General features: G+C 35.6%; 1 protein-coding gene across 1 annotated transcript; it reads right to left on the reverse strand.

The window, feature by feature from the left end:
- Positions 1–16,500: 16,500 nt before the first annotated feature.
- On the reverse strand, positions 16,501–18,972 carry LOC143569004 (protein terminal ear1 homolog). Its single transcript, XM_077055016.1, has 5 exons — positions 18,342–18,972; positions 17,263–17,695; positions 17,046–17,174; positions 16,795–16,936; positions 16,501–16,701 (listed from the first exon to the last, which is right to left on the reverse strand). The coding sequence occupies exons 1-5, from the start codon at positions 18,916–18,918 to the stop codon at positions 16,570–16,572; spliced, it is 1,413 nt and encodes a 470-aa protein (XP_076911131.1). The 5' UTR covers positions 18,919–18,972; the 3' UTR covers positions 16,501–16,569.
- Between the last annotated feature and the right edge of the window lie 317 nt (positions 18,973–19,289).

The following is a 19,289-nucleotide window of genomic DNA, read 5'->3' on the forward strand; positions in this document are numbered from 1 at the left end:
GTTAGATCAGTGGCGGTTCCTTATGCATGTGATGATAGTGTGTATGTCCGGTCGTAAAGCTGGTACAGATGGTATGGGTGCAACTATGCAGTCTGCGATGACCGCGTTGACTTACAACAAGCCTTACAGCTTTAGTCAGATGATTTTCTACGAGATTGATCGACAGAGACGTGCAGTGGCTCGGGAAAGATTTCTGATGTATCCGAGATTCTTACAGATGATCCTTAATCATGTTGCCCCCAATTTGCCACAACGTCGTCCTATCCGTTATGTTGAAAGTGTGAGTAAGAGAATTTTTGCGCAATGTAAGTCTTCGAGTGCACGTAGTAAGGAGGAGTTACGCCCTAGGCACACAACATTATTTGGGTACTTAGTGAATCTGGCATATATTGCTCCTCCGGGTGATGAATTTCTTGATCCGGCACCGCAACAGGTCAATGTTCCTCAACCACCTCCTGTGGTTCAACCACCACCCGTGGTACAGCAAGCACCGCCTGCTGATACTGTTGCTGCTCCGGAAGAACAGGTTGACCTTGAAGTTGCCTTTGGAGGGCAAGGGTTCTTTGATATGGAACAGGTTGCTCCAGCTGCTGAAGCTCATGCCTCAATAGCAGAGGCATCTGGGGTTCATGTTTCCATGGTCGCTACATCTGTGGCGGACTCAGAGAGAACTGACTCTGATTCCTCCACTGACGATTTAGTTGAAGCACAACATATACTTGCCCGACAAGAAAGAATTCATGGCAAGAGGAAGAAAGACTCGGATGATAGTGAATCAGACTATGAGGAGGATCTATATCGTATGGTACGTAGATCAAAGAAGCAAAGGGCTGGTGAAGGTTCAGGAGTTGGTGAAACTTCGAGAGTTGTTCGGTTTTCTCCACCATCTTTATCGGGTATGACTATGTTACCTGCTATTTCAACTGTCACACTGCCGTTATCCTCAAGTGTTCCTTTGGTGACCACGTCGTCATCTTTTGGTGTACCTCCAACCTCGTTCCAGTTTACAGCTCCAGAGATTGTCTCTCTACCTCCACCTACTCCATCAGAGGTGGTGGCTATGTTTGCTGAGTCCACACTGGTGGCGACTGCTAGTTTGTCTGTATCGATGCCATCCTCAAATCCTACTCAGCATCCACCTGTCATTCCCGCAAGCTTGGAGATCCCACTACGGTTTCCTCAAGCTACCTTTCCTCAGGCTACCTCTCCCTTGAATGTTGTTTTTGATTCAAATTTGTCTGATTCGGAGAGGATTGCAGCTCTTGAGAGGGTGGTTACTGAATTGTCACGGGTAAATATTATTCAGTCTGAGACTATTAATCGTCTGGTGGCACAAAATCAGGTTCAAACTGCACTACTTATGGAGCACGGTAAGATGTTTGATCGGCTTAAGGAGTTCTTAGCATCTCAGGGGGAGTATAGTTGCAAGGGTGATGAACTGAGAACAAAGAAGAGGCAAGACAAAGACGATGATCCCAATGCATCGAAAGGTGCAGATGGTGAGTTGCCAAGAACTGAACAAACTCTTGAGACTTCCACATCTCAGGGGGGTCTGCTGGTTCGTCAGGCAGTACAGGTGGTGAGGATGTGGTGGTTGTAGATGATGAGGAAGTGTTGGGAAATGATGATGAGTTAGTCGATGATGTGTTAAGGATTGATGAGATTGAAAAGACTAGGGAACATATAGAGATTGATAGTGAGTTAGAAGAATGAGAGATTGTTGATGATGGTGTAGAGCATGATATTCCGAATGTTGATAAGGTGAACTTGAGTCATGATGCAAATGTGTAATATGAGTCTGAGTGGGAAGAACAACCGAGATGGAAAGAGGGCTATGCTCAGTGGTTCTTCAAGACAAAGAAGCCCGCGGTGCCAACATGTTTAAGAAGAGTTACAATATCAAGGGCTACGCTCAGTCAAAGAAATGTATCATTTACTGGTTGTATGACGAACAGTTGAAGTTGTTTGTGATTAAGCGTTATGATGGGATTCAGTATTTTAAGAAGGCCTTGAGATCACTTAACACCTTACCTGAGTGTGAAGTGAAAGATTTGGCAAATTTGAGGTTGATTAATCAAAGTGATTACAATTTTGCAAGATGGGTTGGAAGGATTGCTTGGAAAGAAAGTGTGAAAGAGAAAAAGTTCGAGTTGTTGAAGCCACAGAAAGGGAAATTGGTTGAAGATAAGGAATGGGGAATACGGGCTGATGGCATGCCCTAGATGGTAATGAAGTATAAGCCGATTCGTTGCTAGAAAGAGGTTTCGATGAAGATGATGCCCAAGGATGTATTAAAGGAGTTAAAGTGGTGGTACGTTGATTGCCAGACAGTTGAAGCTGTTATGGAAGATGAAGATGAACAGGAGATCCTGAGAGTGTATGATCCCATGCACTTGGTTAATTTGTCTCAAGCTGATTTGCAGGTACTAAATGATAAGAAGATATTCTACATTCCTGCGTGGAAGGATGAAGCCAAGAAGTACCAGAGGGTGGTCTCTGTCTGTGTGAGACAGGGCATTCATGCTTGAAGACGGCGGGTACGAGATTTTTGGATTACAATACACGAGAAAGAAGATAGAGATATGAAGCTACTGCCAAGGGGGAGTCTGTTGGTGCATGTTGTCAGTAGTTCAGTATCCCGTGTTTATTTGTGTCTGTAATCGTTTAAACTGTTTGTTTTGTTTTGAACGTGTTAAGTTGGGTTTGGGTTTAGGCGAACTTGGGGCTTAGGGAAGTTATGACAACTTCGCCTAGTATGTTAGGCGAAGTTGTCGAGGTTTATAAATACCTCAACTTCGGCCATTTTGTTTGAAGTTTTGGTGAACGACGGGTCTTGGTGATCTTTAGTATCACGTGTTGACTCTTGCAATATATCAAGTTTTACAGTATAATCTCGAATGTTTATATACATATTCAACGTGTTAATTGTCTCGACACTTGTATCGTATACGTGGGGATTCCGCACCCTCGTGTTACGAGATATTCCTGCGTAGATCCGGCTGGGAACCTACAAGGGTTGAATATTTTAAAGCATGTCCATGAAGGTTTACCGGGAGGTCATCATGGAGCGCATGCCACGGCCCAAAAGGTATTTGATAGTGGTTTTTATTGGCCTTCGGTTGTAAAAGATGTGGTGGAATTTGTTAAGACTTGTGACGCTTATCAACACACCGGAAATATTTCATCGAAGAACGAGATGCCTCAAAACCCTATACAAACTCTTGAAATTTTTGATGTTTGGGGCATCGATTTTATGGGACCGTTTCCCGTTTCAGGTGGTCACAAGTATATTTTGGTGGCGATAGATTATGTTTCAAAGTGGGTTGAAGCCCAAGAATTGGCCATAAATGATGCTAGAGTTGTTGTGAAATTTTTAAAGAAGTTGTTTACTCGGTTCGGAACTCCACGGGCGATTATTAGTGATCGAGGTACTCATTTTTGTAATTCCGTCATGGAGAAAGCATTAGCTCGTTATGGAGTCAATCATCGCACCTTTACTGCGTACCATACTCAAACGAATGGTCAAATCGAGAATGCGAATAGAGGGGTGAAGAGAATTTTGGAGAAGACGGTGGGGATAAGTCGAAAAGATTGGTCGGAGAAGTTGGATGACGTGCTATGGGCATTTAGAACCGCGTACAAGACACAGTTGGGTACTACGCCGTTTATCTTAGTTTACGGTAAAGCATGTCATCTTCCCGTTGAGTTGGAGCATCGGGCGTTTTGGGCGTTGAAGACGGTAAATGTTGATCTTACTGAGGCCGCAAGGAAGAGGTATTTCAAATTTATGAGTTAGAGGAGCTTCGTGATGCGGCGTATTCTTGATCATTGGATATTAAGGAAAAGATGAAAGTGTTGCACGATTGACGTTTAAAGAGAGGTAAAGACTTCAAGAAAGGTGACAAAGTATTGTTATTTAATTCTCGTTTGAAGTTATTTGCAGGTAAGCTTAGATCCAAGTGGACGGGACCTTATTTGGTGAAGGAAGTGTTTCCGTATGGAGCGGTGGAGTTAGAGAATCCGGACAATGGATCCTCGTGGAAAGTGAATGGACATCGTCTAAAGCATTATCTTGGAGGGCCGGAGGATTCAATCGGGGTGGAGGAAACTCCCTCGATCCATCGAACTAAATCATCGAAACGGGTTCTTGAGTGAAAACTCAAGTGTAGAGTTTGTATAATTTATTTACTTTGTTTTATTTTCTTTGAGTCACTAACCTTCGTTTTTTTAGTTTTGTTGTGTCGTCGAGTCGTTTCAAGGAATCGTAACCAATAAAACGAGAGGTTTTACAAGGATTTGAAAGATGTCAGGTAAGTTTTGCACGTAAAATGTACATACAATGGGCATAAGAATGAGTGGGTAATTTTCTAAGACAAAAAGAGGCTCCAAACATAAAAAACTTTATGTTAAAACACCCCGTCGCACACGCGACGGGGGTGCTCTTTGGCATTCGCGTGACGCGGAGCAAGAACAAAAAAAATAATTCAGTGACGCCTTGGCGTCGCGCGACTGGAAGCAGCCAAGGGGGTTGCGCGGCGCTACGCTCCCTACACATATATCCGTTTTTTTCAATTTTAACACCATATTATGCTTAATTTTCTTCTTTTTCAAAACACTCCCTCATCTTCCTTCTAACCCTAGCCGATTTCTTCCTCTTCTTCACCATTAACTTCAATTTTTTCACCATTATCCACCAAATTAATCCTCTTAATCACTTACATATCACCCTAGTACCATATCCCACTATCAATTTTAACCTAAAACTCACTAAATCTCTCACTTGCACACACTTTATTTCTTCAATATTTGCAAGTTCATCCGGGTTTACAATACTATAAGGTATGATTTCTTGTAATTTTTGTAGTTTTTGTGTATTATAGTGTTAGTTTTAGCTTAGGTTTTGCAAACTTTGTTGTTAGGATTTGTTCAAGTAAGTTGTTTAAGTTCATTGTTGGGTGCGGTTTGGTAAGGGCTGGCAGTTTCGTTGAGATTTTGGGTGCGGTTGGTTGGGTTGGACTATGTTGAAAAATTGTGGTTGCTTGTGGTCGGGTTGTCGGTTTGGGGGTTGTTAAACTAGTAAAAGTGTATAAAAAGTTGGTTCTCCGTTAGTTTTTTTAAGTAAAAATTAAACCACTCGCACTTATTCAATTTTCATTTAAACGAGTCGGTTTAAAATATTTTGTAACACGGACTTCCAAATTTTATTATCAATTTTTAATCAAAAAATCCGAAAACTAAAAAATATTTTGTTTTTATTCTTTCTAGTTTATTTACTTACTCCCATGTACGTTTGCTTGTTTAAATGTGTTTAGATGTCAAAAGAAGCGGGGAAGCGAAAACGAGGCCCGACACCGCGACAACGAGGCGAGCCGGAACCAGTTATTCAAGTGGGGCCGAGGACTCGGGTGATTGAGTACCAACCCGGATCGATTGTGTATAAAAGAGCTCCAACCCTTAAGAAAAGTTCATTACTTAAGTTTAACGTTGATTCGCAAGAGTATGATCAATTATGCAAGTTAATAAATTCGGATCTTCTCACGTTCAAGACAATTAATTGGGATTTAGTGGATTCGATTGGTCAAAGGAGGCGTATTGAAGAGTTATTGGGCCCGAAATTTAGGGCAATGTTAGATTTAAACGAACCGCAATACCACGAGCTGACACTAGAATTTCTGAGCACGTTTAAATACAAAGATGGTAATTTTGCTCAGTCAAATGCGGTGTCGTTTTCTTTGGGAAGGCAGTTGTATAATATGACTATCGCACAATTTGCGGTAGCAAGCGGTTTTTATACGGATGAGGAGGTGAGAGAGCCGGGGTTTGTGACGGGTATTCAGGGTGCGTTTATGAATAAGCATGATGTGAGTTTCGGTCAGGACGAGTTGGCTACTTTTTGGAACAAAATTTCTATTTGTTCGTTTTCGGGATCGAATGTGGCTTCGAATATTCGGGATCCCATGCTTCAGTTTATTCACTGGGTTTTGGTTAATAATTTGATTGGTCGCGGTTCGGGCGACAATAAAGTAAACTGGTTGGATATTTTTTGCTTGCTGGCTGTGGTTGATCAGGTTCTGATAAATTACGCGAGTCTTTTGGCATGGTCGTTTCATCGGAAGAGACGTGGGGGAACCAAAAATAGGTCAAAGTTGGATATGGGCCATACATTACACGTATTGATAGATATTTGGGTGTGTTTGATAGGGTTAAACCGGAAATTATGAGAGTGGGACCCGGAAGGGAGTTTTTGGAGGTTAAGGATTTAAGAAATGCGGGAATTTTGAAGGGGTCTGTCCCGTTAGCGTGGGAGGATGTTAAGATGGGCCAACAGATTCATCCACCAGCGAGGGCCGCGGCTGATGCGGCTATGAGAGCAGGACTACCGACACGTCACCAGAGGCCACTTCACAGATCAGAGAGACCGGGTGCTCAGTTCCCCGTTAGAGAGCCTCGCCCCGAGGATATTACTTTGGATTCGTTATACGACCGGATGGAGTCCGGTTTTGATAAGATCAGGGGGTATGTGACGGAGCAGCGGGACGAGTTGATACATATGGTAGAGGCAAACCAGAGACGGCAAGATGACCACATGAGATACATGATAACTGCACTGAGGATTGAATTGCCTGCTTCTTTACGACAGCCGGACGTTGCGGGCCCGAGCAGGTCGAGTGCCCCGAGTGGTTCGGGGTATGGTTATCGAGCACCAGTTTATGGGCCGAGTCATCTGGAATTTGATAATGCTGAGCCATACCACATTCATGAGCAGGAGTCAGAGGAGGAAGAAGACGAGGATTGAGTTAGAGTTGACGAGCTGACATGGGAGTTTATGTTTTGTGATGTTTTTATTTTATTTTTTATGATGTTTTTGTTTTTATTTGGTCTGTACGGATATTATTTTAGACTATTTGATTGGTTTGGCGAGTTGGAAGTTGGTGGATGTTTGAAACTTATAAGTAACATTTATCTTTTAGATGTTATTTTTTTTTATGTTACTTAGGTTTATCGAGAGGAGTGACCGAGTCCGTTCAAGAGAGAGAAAATGACTTACCATTTCATGTTGAGCGGTCGGTGAGGAGAGCACCCATGGAAATAGACTGGCACATTGACAGTCTCGCATATTACTAGCTAAGTCTTTTCCATTGTACTTTGTTTTTATGTTTTTATTTTTATGTCTTTGTTTTTATTTTTTAGGTTTTATGTTTTTTATAATTTTAGCTTTTGTTTTAATTTATCGAGTCGTGTTTCTCGTGCCCGCATTTAGGACAATGCAAAATTTAAGTGTGGGGATGGGACACAAGTGTTTTAACTAATTTTAGTTTTGTTTTCGTTTTTGTATCTAGTTTTTGTTGCGTTAAAGTGGGAGATGATGATTTTATCGGAAATCGTTTTTTTTCAAACTACTAATAATATGAGATAAATAAAGAAAACGCACTTAACTTGGGATGTGTCGTAGGCTCAGCCTTGAAAATGAAAGGGCAAATTTGATAAAATGGTTAAAACCGATATCTTTTGTGGGTAAAGCGTTTTGTCCGTGGAAAATAAGTAATGAAAGGTCTGGCAATACTCAAGCCTCAATTATTGGTATGAAAAAGTGGAAATGTCATAAATTTTAAAAATCTGAATACGTTATCATATGATGCTTAGGTAGGTTTAACGTTAGAGTATGCCGTGTAGCCTGTGATATAAATCTTAAACTACTAGTTTAGTGTTTTACAACTCATCGGCGTATGGTTTTATAACCTTAAATCTTGTATTGATGGGATGCTTCGGCTCCGGAGACCATGGGTCTGTATGTAATCTATTCATCTGGGTATTCACAATTCCTAAGTGGGGTTGTGGATATTTAAAATAAAACCAAAAAGAGAAAACCCTTATAAGTCTATAAACATGATCATAAAAGTACAAAAGTACAAATTCACTACAGACTTGATCATTCACGCTGTTAGCCATGTGGAGTCCCCTTGCTCGCGTCTCATTACCATTAAGAAACGGACCATAAGGGACACGCTAGATGAAAATTTGCATACTCACCTATGGTGATGGGTTCGGGGTATTGCTTGATAATGGGGGTATGTCATGTTGTGGGGAACACTAGCTATAAAATTGAACCATAATCGTATCTAATGGCTGCTTGGTAGACTTTGATGCTTAAGCTTAGGTGGATAAACAATACCCTTGATCGTCTTAACTATTCATGAAAAAACATAGAGCAACAAAAGTTTTAATTCTGCTAATTTTGAGGTTTAAGTCAATTTGGGGTGGCTTGGTCCGGTAAAAGCTGAAAATAAGCGGGTCTTAATTGTGTAAACCACTGAGTACTATTATTGTCGGATTTTATTTGTCCCGGTAAAGATTAAGGCATGAGTTTAAGTGGACAACAATACCGGTGATCGCGGTTTTTGCGTTTTTCTGAGCTTTAAAAAGTTAACCTATATGTTTGTTAGACTATAATTTCCGATTCTGATCCAACTGCTTTAAACTTTTTCAGGGACAAAAAAAGATTAAGTTGAGGATATTTGATATAATGCTAAATATTTATGTTTCCCGTGTATATTTTCTTTAATATTTTAATTTTTTTTGTTCGTTTTTAGTCAAGATTTGTATCTTACTAACACTTTTATGTTTTGTAGGTTCTGGGAGTTGATCGTGATAAAAAAGGGCGAAAAATGAGCTAAAACGAGCCGAAACGGAGATCCGGAACGCGTCAGGAAGGGTCAGAACAGAGAACCGGTCAGACCGGGCTGGTCTGACCGGCCCCCTTGGTGGAGCACGCCACACCGTGCGACCGGGGAGGCCAGGCCCGTCTCGCGGCGTCTAGGGGATGCTGGGTGGATTTTTAATTCGTTTTTGCTTCATGTTGGGCCTTGTTTTGGGTATTTAAACATATTTTAAATTAAACCTAAACAGAACTTGAGGCCACCATCCGAATTAGAGAGTTCTTGGAGCTATCTTTCACGTTTCTTGGTGATTTTGAAGGCAAGGAGACAGCCGGTGAAGACTTATACGTTCGCGTTTGGAGATTACGGGTTTTATCGCCTTTAATCTTTCGTTTATTAGATTTTCACCATGTTTTCAGTATTATTTGTTTTGTTTGATTTAGACTATATGATGCTAGGCTAAATTCCATAAACTACCTAGGTCGTGATTAACCTTAGTTCGGTTTGATTTTGTTTTGATTTCGTTTCGTTATGTATTTTATGTTTTAAGTAAACGTTAAGTTTGATTTAATTAATGCGTATGATTGCTTGGTTTTGTTTACTTGAATTTGTTGTTTCACATTGCCCTTGGTGATTGTTTCATAGGATAGGGTTTTGTAAGGTCATTTACTGTGTGTTCTTGACTAGTTTGTTATTAATATCGATTAAAATCATAGAAAAAATAAGACCAATTAAACAAATAAAAGTGAGCGCTAGCCTAGAAAGCTGTAAGGTGATAGGCTATTAATAGATATTTGCTTGTCGGGATTACCAGATTTAGTTCTTCGTAAGAAGCCCGTCTAGGTTTGATTGTCAGCTTAGTCTATTAAGTTAATTGAGTCTGCTTTACTATCATTGAATTCCGCGCTGTAAGGTAGGTTGTCGTCATAAAGATACTTAGACATAAGCTATTAAATAACCGTAAGGAAGTTTAATTAATAAACTGGCGAGTCTTAAAACTTGTTAGAAATCCATAGGCGTCTTATTGAAGTTCAAGGGTCCTGTTTGGGTTTTCTGTCAATGGCCTATTTTATGATCTCAGTTCCATAACTTGAGTTTTCCATTTAATTAATAACCGTAACTTTAGGGATTCTAGCCTAGGTAGTTATCTTTGTCATCTGAATTAATCTAAGTTTTTAATTGTTTAATTAGTGATGTAGATGTCGTGCTCTAATCAAAAACAAGTATTTATGATGCTTAAATACCTATAACTAGTACGGGTAAGTAAGGTCGTCTCCACAGGGAATCAGTGGAAAGTGCAAGTAAAGTTCATAATTATTAATTAATTAACTAAGGTGGACAGACGATGTCAAGCGATTTATAAGAGATGATTTAATAAAAACACACTGTTACTTGGAAAAGTTTGTAAACAATAATGAGAAAATAACCAAACTCCAAGGTTCGGGTTTTGCAACAAGTTAAGGAATTGATAAACTTCTTTGGACGGTTTCTTGTTAAAAATATGTAAATCAAAAGACTTAACTATTGGCTATGTTGATCGTCAGAACTGAATCCGAACAATTGACACGGCTTAATGAAAATCTAATTGATAATCGATTTTACTTATTAAAACACAAAATCAGTAATATGGTTAATGATAAACGGGTCAATGACGAAAGAACTTAATCCTAATTTTTGATGACCACAAATCAATAACTGACAAAAGATTAAGCAATCAATATATAAAAACCGTTTAAGCACAAAAGAAAACACAAAGAACTAATCAACCGAATGATTAACCAAATCCAAATCCAAAGTTAAAGTTTAGAATATCAAAACCTAATCATGCAACTCAACCCTACACCCGGAGATGGTTATGAAGCCTTTAGCCTTGCATCTTGATCTTCATGCTCTTGATGGTTGTGTGGAGGAATGATTTCATGGATCAGTTGGATGATTAAAGTGTGTTATGATGGTGGAATATCGCCTCCTAAAAGTCCCTCAACTGATAATTATTGAATGCCTTCGATATTAGGTTTTTGGGCTTTAAATATGGAAGAAAATCAACAAAAAATCCTTTTTCCGTCAGACCAGACCATAAGCTACGGTCTGGCTGACCGTAGCTTACGGTCAAAGAACTCTGCCTTACGGTCTGCCAGCATAAATCTTGTTTTCTTCGTAGAATCTTCGTTTCAACTCCGTTTTCCTCCTTGTTTGCGGCCACGTCTTCTTATTTCAATTCCCTATCATCTCATGAATCATCACTTTCATTTCCACTCCATCATGAATTTTCCAAGTTAGCTTCTTTAAGCTCCATTAAGCTCCGTTAAGCTCCGCACACCTGTAAACATAAAACTATTAAAGTATTTGTGTCCGATACATATAAACAAGTAAAACACACAATATAAAACACTTAAGGCGTGTACTTTTACCCACACATCAATTAGTTAAAAGTAATTAGGGTTAAGGTTTTATTATTAAATTAATTAGTAATGATTATGTTTTATTATTATTATATAAATTAGGGTTAGGTTTTAATATTTTATTATTAGTTTTATTATTAAGTAATTAAAGTAATCATTGGTTAGTTATTACTAAGTTTTAATTATTAGTATTAAATCCCCCCTCAAATATTATTAATAAATAATTGTGTCTTGTAGTTGAGTCTAATTTGTTAGTTTCGTAATTTATAGAGTCTCGTGGGTTCGATATCTGGACTTACTTAGCTGTACTAGAGTCGACCGGTTCACTTGCCGGTTAGTAGTTTAAGTTAAGTTTAAGGGTCTAGAGTATTACTTAGTGTCTAAATTAGTATAATTTTAGTTATTTATTATTTGACTACTTCAAGCACATCAATTCACCCGTGACATATTCAATAAATCATATGTGTCGAATAATATTTATAAATGATGATAACATGGTTATTTAATTTATTATATATTAAGTATTGATGATTAGAAATTATGTCAATTTGAATATTGTGTTATAAAAAAATGCGGTTATTATTTTAGTATTAATTATTAATTATTATTCACATAAATTAAAGTAAGATTACATTACAATTATGGCAAGTATTTTTAGTTTAACAATCTGTTTTTTGAATATTAAAATGATAACTTATTCTAGTTAATGCCAAATCACAAAAATTAAAATCAAATCGGTTCTAATTTTACTAATATGACTAATTAATTTAGAAAAAATTACAAAAATGAAAATCAAATCGGTTAATTTGAAAACTTCAAAAAATTATGGAAAGATTTTGAAATGAGTTTAAATTTATGGAGAGTATTAAAACCTTTAAAACTTTGTTGAAATATTGGTCAATTTCCAGATTTAAAAGAAGTTTAAATATGTTAATTAAATTTTGTAGTTTTAAGTTTAAATTTGGTCTTCCATGTAAAGATATAAATAATTTGAAATATCTTGATTCATGGAAATAATAATATTAATATATTATGAAAAGTTTAAAACCTTTAAAACTTTGTTGAAAGATTGGTCAATTTCCGAATTAGGAGTTTAAATATGTTAATTAAATTTTGTAGTTTTAAGTTTAAATTTGGTTTTCCATGTAAAGATAGAAATAATTTGAAATATCTTGATTTATGAGAATAATAATATTAATAAATTATGAAAAATTGTCATGTTTAATAATATTCATTAAATCATATGTGCCGAATAATATTTATAAATGATGATAAAATGGTTATTTAATTTATGATATATAAAGTATTGACGATTAGAAATTATGTCGATTTGAATATTGTGTTCTAAAATAACACGGTTATTATTTTAGTATTAATTAATAATTAATATTCACGTAAATTAAAGTAAGATTACATTACAATTATGGCAAGTAGTTTAGTTTTACAATCAGTTTTTTGAATATTAAAATGATAACTTATTCTAGTTAATGCCAAATCACAAAAATTATAATCAAATATGTTCATAATTTTACTAATATGACTAATGAAATAATTACAAAAATGAAAATCAAATCGGTTAATTTGAAAACTTTATAAAATTATGGAAAGATTTTGAAATAAGTTTAAAATTATGGAGTGTATTAAAACCTTTAAAACTTTGTTGAAAGATTAGTCAAATTCCGAATTTAAAATGAGTTTAAATATGTTAATTAAATTGTATTAAAACCATTAATACAATTTATTGAGTTTGACTATCTTTGTTAGTTATTTAAACAAATAATGATAGTCAAACTCAATAAATTGTATTAATTGGATACTTAAATGTGTAATTTATGTATATTAAGACACGTCGGAAAAAAAATACATATCAAGGTATCTCCGATATACATCAATATATTATTTTATCTATAAATAATGAATATAATTGAATATTCAAAAAAGAAATATACATCAATAAAAAAATACCTCTTATAAAATAATGCTCAATACATGAAAATTAGCTTGTATCAGTCGGGAGATTAACATGAAATTATAAAGTAGAATATTAATATTGATATTATGTAAAATTTGATATTTAATTTATAACTGGAAAAATTGAATGTCTTATCGAAAAAAACAATATAATGATAATAACCATGGTATCTCAGTTTTAGATTTAGAAGGTAAACTGAAATATTCCGTAAATCAATCGGGTAAATAATCTGAAATAATAAAGTTTTGTTATAACATTGATATTATGGAAGATTATAATTATAATTTATAACAGAATAATTTAAATGTGTCTTACCGGATAAACGAAATAATGATATTTTCCATGGATGAAGGTGATTTTTTATTTAGAACCTAGAAGAACAACATGTAAAACAAAAAAACAGGAAAGAAAAATATAAAACTTAACGGAAAAAACTTACCGGAAAAACGTAAATACGTCCACATATTAGCTTCATCGCCGTTTTTGATTTATAACCTTAACTGATTTTAATAAAATCAGTTAACAATGAAAATAAAGATAAAAATGTTAGAGGAAATAATAAACGGAAGAAAATATAATGTTGCCATATATCAACAATCGGAAACTTTTTATAAAATATAAACTTACCGGAAAACGATTAATACAAATCTAGATCTAGATTAGTCGGAATATTTGAGAGGAAAGAAAAATATAAAACATCAAATAAATATAAAACAACCATTGTTATAGGTATAACACATAACCGGAAAAACTTAACGGAAATACTTGCCGGAAAAACTTTCCTGAAAAACGTAAATACGTCCACATATTAGCTTCATCACCGTTTTTGATTTACAACGTAAACTGATTTTAATAAAATCAGTTGACAATGAAAATAAAGATAAAAAGGTTAGAGGAAACAATAACTGGAAGAAAATATAATTTTGCCGGAAATACATATATCAACAATCGAAAGTTTATTATAAAATATAAACTTACCGGAAAACGATTAATACAAATCTAGATTTAGAGTAGTCAGAATATATGAGAGGGTGAAAAGAGATCCGGCTAATAGAGAGAGAAAAATATGTTTAGGGTGAAAAATTATGAATTATTAAGGTTTAAATAAGGGTGTTTGGTCAACATGACACGTGGCAGCCTAATAGAGAATATGTGAATGGAAAGTTGCTGACTGGATTGCACATGTGGACAGCCTAGAAGAATATCATGTGTACAATTGTATTGCTTTAATAGTATTTAAATATTAGACTATGTGTAGTAGAACAACTATTAGATGCAATTTTGCGCATGACGCCATGTCATTAGGAGTAGTGGCGGATTCACGATTTTTTCCAGGTGGTGCACTTCTTTTAGATGCTTCAATTTCATGGAGTCGGATATAAAAAATTTTGGGTCGGCTCGACGTTTGGGGTCGGTTTGATGGTTCGAGCAAATTTCATTACATAATAAAAATACGATAAAATAATAAAAAAGACATTGTAGTCTTTACGAATTAAAAAATTAGTTATTGTTATTCTCTACCTACGAGTCTTCATTTTTAGAAACCGTTGCATTACATCTTTAACCGAAACTTGGTAGAGAGACAAAGAGCTGTGCGTTTGGAGTTGAAGAGGGGAAAGAGGCATAGAGTGAAAGAGGGGTTGAAAGTGTGTTGTGTTTGTTTCATTGTTTTATAAAACCTTAATTAAATTGATTAAATGCTGAATTAGAAAAAGAAAAAACAAATCCTAAAAATCGTTTGTACACGGAATCAAATCTATGACCTACCGCAAACAAGCAACTTACCAACCAAGCCAGCACACATTTTGAAATTAACATGGTTCCCTCCTAATTTATAAGGTGGTTCACTCTATTATCTTCTATATATCAATACATTATTATTTCAAAACTCGGGTGATTCTGAGGAACCACTCATTTGTTAGGTAGATCAGCCCCTGATTAGAAGGGCAATTTCATTTAGTGTGTAGTGGTCTGTAGCCTAATATTTTCTCATCACATCATATATATATATATATATATATATATATATATATATATATATATATATATATATATATATATTATTTTTAAAAACAACCATGTGACAAATACGTGCCTTCCACCCCCTACCCCCCACCCAAAAAAAATGTCGAAGGGGGTGGGGGTGTTCACTGCTACATTGGGGGTGATTTTGGGACATTTCAAACACAAATCCCCCTACATTTAGTCTTATGTTTCATGTTGGTTAACGTTATGACAATTTAATACTTAAATTAAATTTATATATTAATTACCAACATAAAATTGGAAAAATACCATTACTTTCTTGAAAAGGGTTGTGTCTAGACGAGTAAGTAGGCAACCCTACACTGATACAGTTTATTGCAATTGTACAAATACAAAAACTAGTTTACTGCAACATGTTAATCTAAGTGTAAAATGTTTAAACGTTCTGAAATTCAAGTTTTTATGCATTATAGCGTAGTTGGGGTCTACAAGATACATACCTTATTATTATCCAAGTAAAAGTTCCTCTGGTACATTGATGGCACGTCATACACGCATATGCAACAATTTATGTCTATTGTAAAAAAGTGATGTTCATAGTACGAAACCCAATGTGATTGAGATTGCCCACTCCTTTGCCTGATCAAAATTTTAAAAGTAACGCATACAAAAGAAAAATCAAAAAAATAGATGACTGGTTGTAAGCTGCGGATGCGAAGAATGTGGTGGTGGTGCCGCCTTAAAATAAGTTCAAGGCAGGGTAAAATTGCCATAATCTCAGTGTTTAAAGGGACCTAGATTAGATAGACGAAGATGGTGGCTTGGTCGGGTTTTAATGCTGGATAACTTTTCTTTTTCGTTTAAGTCAAAGAGGTAAATTAAGTTAAACGACGAAAGTGAACAAAACATCCCATGTGCAAAGGCACAAGGATTTCATCCTACTATAAATAAATAGATAATAGTTAATTGCATTTCTAGTTTTATTTTAGTAACACTTATCGGATGTAATATTAACTCGTGTCTATTTGTTTATAATAAGACGAGACCCATGTGCCTTTGTACATGAGATGCTCATGTGACTTTAATTTGCACATGGGATGTTGCATTCATTCTCGTCATAACTTATTTACCTTTTTGACTTTTAATTTTTAGGGAAAAAAAAATCCAACATATCTACTCCTATCAAAGTAAATACACATGATTTAATGTTGTGTCTTAGTTTTACAAAATTAAAACTTGATATGTCATACTTGTTTTTTTTTATTGTTAAATTCCAAATATGTTGTTTCAAAGTTAGTTAATCACTTCTCCTGGAACTCTTGCATTATTTACTTTTAAGTAAAAAAAGGTAAAAGAATTTCAAAGTTAAAACTAATATTTTTACGCTCGGAAAGTGTGACAAAATTAAAACTAAAAATGTTAAATTAACTTGTTACTTTTCAAAGTAAACTCCAAATATGTTATTTCAATGTTTGTCAATCATCATCACCACCACCGATTCTCCTACAACTCTCGCAATACTACTTATAAACTATCAAACTAAACTCATGTTCTAAACAACGATCGATGTTGGCTTAGTTAGTCTCCGACCGTCTCGCGGCGGATCAAACACCACTGGCATGTACTCCTTCGCCTCGAATGGATACCTCGAGATCTTGAAGTGCTCCTTCAATGCATCCAATCCCTTTCAAAATTTTCATAAATATAAGTTTAGTGCCTAGCTTGATCTATAATTAAAAAAAAAAGACATTAAACTAAATATTCGAATGATAGAAACCTGAAATCTAGCATAAGAAACTTTGCAGATCTTTTGAGAGTTAAAAACCTCCCATTTTTTATTATGAAACGCCTTGTACAGCCTCATTGTTGCCTCCGGAGACGTCATGTTCACGAACCCATAACCCTTGTTGCACTTGTTCCTTTTTGTAACAATTCAACAAATTTGTTAGGAGACCATCAAAATTGCTTAATTATCAAATTTTAAACACCTAAAGTAAACTAGTTAATCAGTTTAATTAATTAACATACATGAAGTCGATAGGGAGGTAGACGAAATCATAGGAAGACAATGGCTTCCGTATGTTGTTGTCACCATCATTTATCTGCTCGTTGCAATGAATGCAGTGACTGTCTAGCAAGTTCAACAACAGTTTCGTACTGCACAATTAATGAATGGAAAACTCTTTATTATAACTTCCCTTTAGAATGTATAAATTCAAGAACACAAATAAATAACGTACTAGACCTGTATTTATTTGGAATGTTTTTTATCATAACTGTTGTTCTAGAATCCAAAATACCCGAGCCAGAAATAACCTCATCTTCCTTGATAAAAAACCTTGGATCGTATTCATTTATCGTTTGTCCCAAACATTTACGGTGCTTATAATAACTCCAAGCACCACCGTTTGGTACTTGTGGTTGTTTCTTTCCTGTCTTTCTTAACAAATCAAAAGGCACGTGAGGTGGAGGACGTTCAAGGATAACCGGGTTGGATGCGCTTCGTTTGGGACCCTTTTTGTGACCACCAGGACGGCTAAACTCGACTCTTAGTGATTTCCCGTTAATTTTTTTGCCATTCATGTCATTACGAGCCTTAGCAGCATCTCTAGTGTCATAAAACTCAACAAACATCTTATTCTTTTCCAAGCGAGTCCCTCTAAATTCTTTCACACACCCTTCAATTGTATAGTTTAGTTACATTATGAAGTGAGAAGGAAACAACATTAATAATTAGTCAAATGAAAAAGCATAAACCTGACAAAAATATAGACAAGAGTAGATACAAAATTTCAAATCAGATTGATCCCAAAATAGTCAAGGAAAGGGACCTATCACAATAATATCCCCAACATAATTTATCATGGGGTTCGAAACCGTAAACTAAAGTAAAATAAAGAGGTGATGTGACTAACATAATAGAGAATAATATGTTTAATTACCAACCTTTACAAAAGATAAGATAGACATGTACGTACGTGCATCTTGAATTAACATATATAAAATCAAGAAAAGAAAATAAGTTATATAATTTTTCATATAGGGTTACCGGTTATGTTCACTCCATAACTAATTTTAAATATGGAACTAAGAGAATCATATGATATCTATATATAACTTTTATCTTGCAAATATGGTATAATAATTACATAAAAAGAACGGTAAGTTTTTATACAAAAGAATGAGTAGAAATTAATGCTAACTAAAGTAATTATTTAATGAAGTACTTGCCACTATATATGTATAAATAGTGAAATATGTTAGTAATATATAAACTGTTTTATTAAAAATGTAATGCAAAATAACGAAAATAAATAAAATTACCAAAATCAACAAAACTTTCTCTAACGGTTTCATCAATGCCACTGGCGTCCAAGTTAAAAACAACAAGGGTCCCTTGGTTGTAGCCATCCGCGAGTTCGATGAACTGCGCCCAAACAGCACGACCGCCTATGAGTCCAGGGGCGGGTGGAGGGAGCGGCGTGGACAAATAATAATAATAATAAGTGTTACCACCAAAGTTATACAACATGGCATAGTTTTGATCATGTGACGCAAAGTGTTCCCTCAACCGATACTGTTGTTGCATGTGTTGTTTTTGTATCTCGTTACACGCGTTCCGGGCGTGCCTAAGATCGTAAAAATGTACGGTAACTAACCCGTGTGTAATGTTTTCCATTTGTATGGCTCTGATGTCACCGAAAACCTCCAAGTTTTGTCGGATTTTTGACTCGGTGACGTTGAAGGGGACTGAGCTTAAGAGAAGAGTTCGTGTCGGGGCGGTTGATGGAGGTGGGAGTGGTGGAGAGTGATAAACAAGCGGTGGTGGTGGTGGATGATGATGGTGATAAGTTGGCCGAAATTCTTGTGCTGATGGGTTTAAGATGTGATAGTGATTCATGGCTTGAAAGATGAAAATAAGTGGGAAGGTGACACTAGGGTTTATATTGTTGTTATTATTGTGTGTTATTTGTAATGTGTTTGTTAGTAAAGTGGGGTCAAAGTCTATGCATAGAAGTTGATAGGAAGCTTGGGTGTTCACATGTAGGTAATATACACGTGGAATTGTGTATTGAAAAGCATAAACTGGTCAAGCACTCAACCATTTGTTTGTTTTGGAGACCCTACAAAACGAACTAAATCATGAAAGTGAAAAACCAAACATGTTTAAAATATTACTCCAGTTAGTTTATGTTATTATGAATTTTAATTTATAGTATTGTTGGATATAAGGATTATAAGAACAAACTGAATTAAAATAAAAGGTTATGA

Source organism: Bidens hawaiensis, unplaced genomic scaffold (assembly GCF_021521415.1).
Source record: "Bidens hawaiensis isolate Kalapana, Puna unplaced genomic scaffold, B.hawaiensis_p1.1 tig00024292_1, whole genome shotgun sequence".
NCBI classification, from domain to species: Eukaryota; Viridiplantae; Streptophyta; class Magnoliopsida; order Asterales; family Asteraceae; genus Bidens; species Bidens hawaiensis.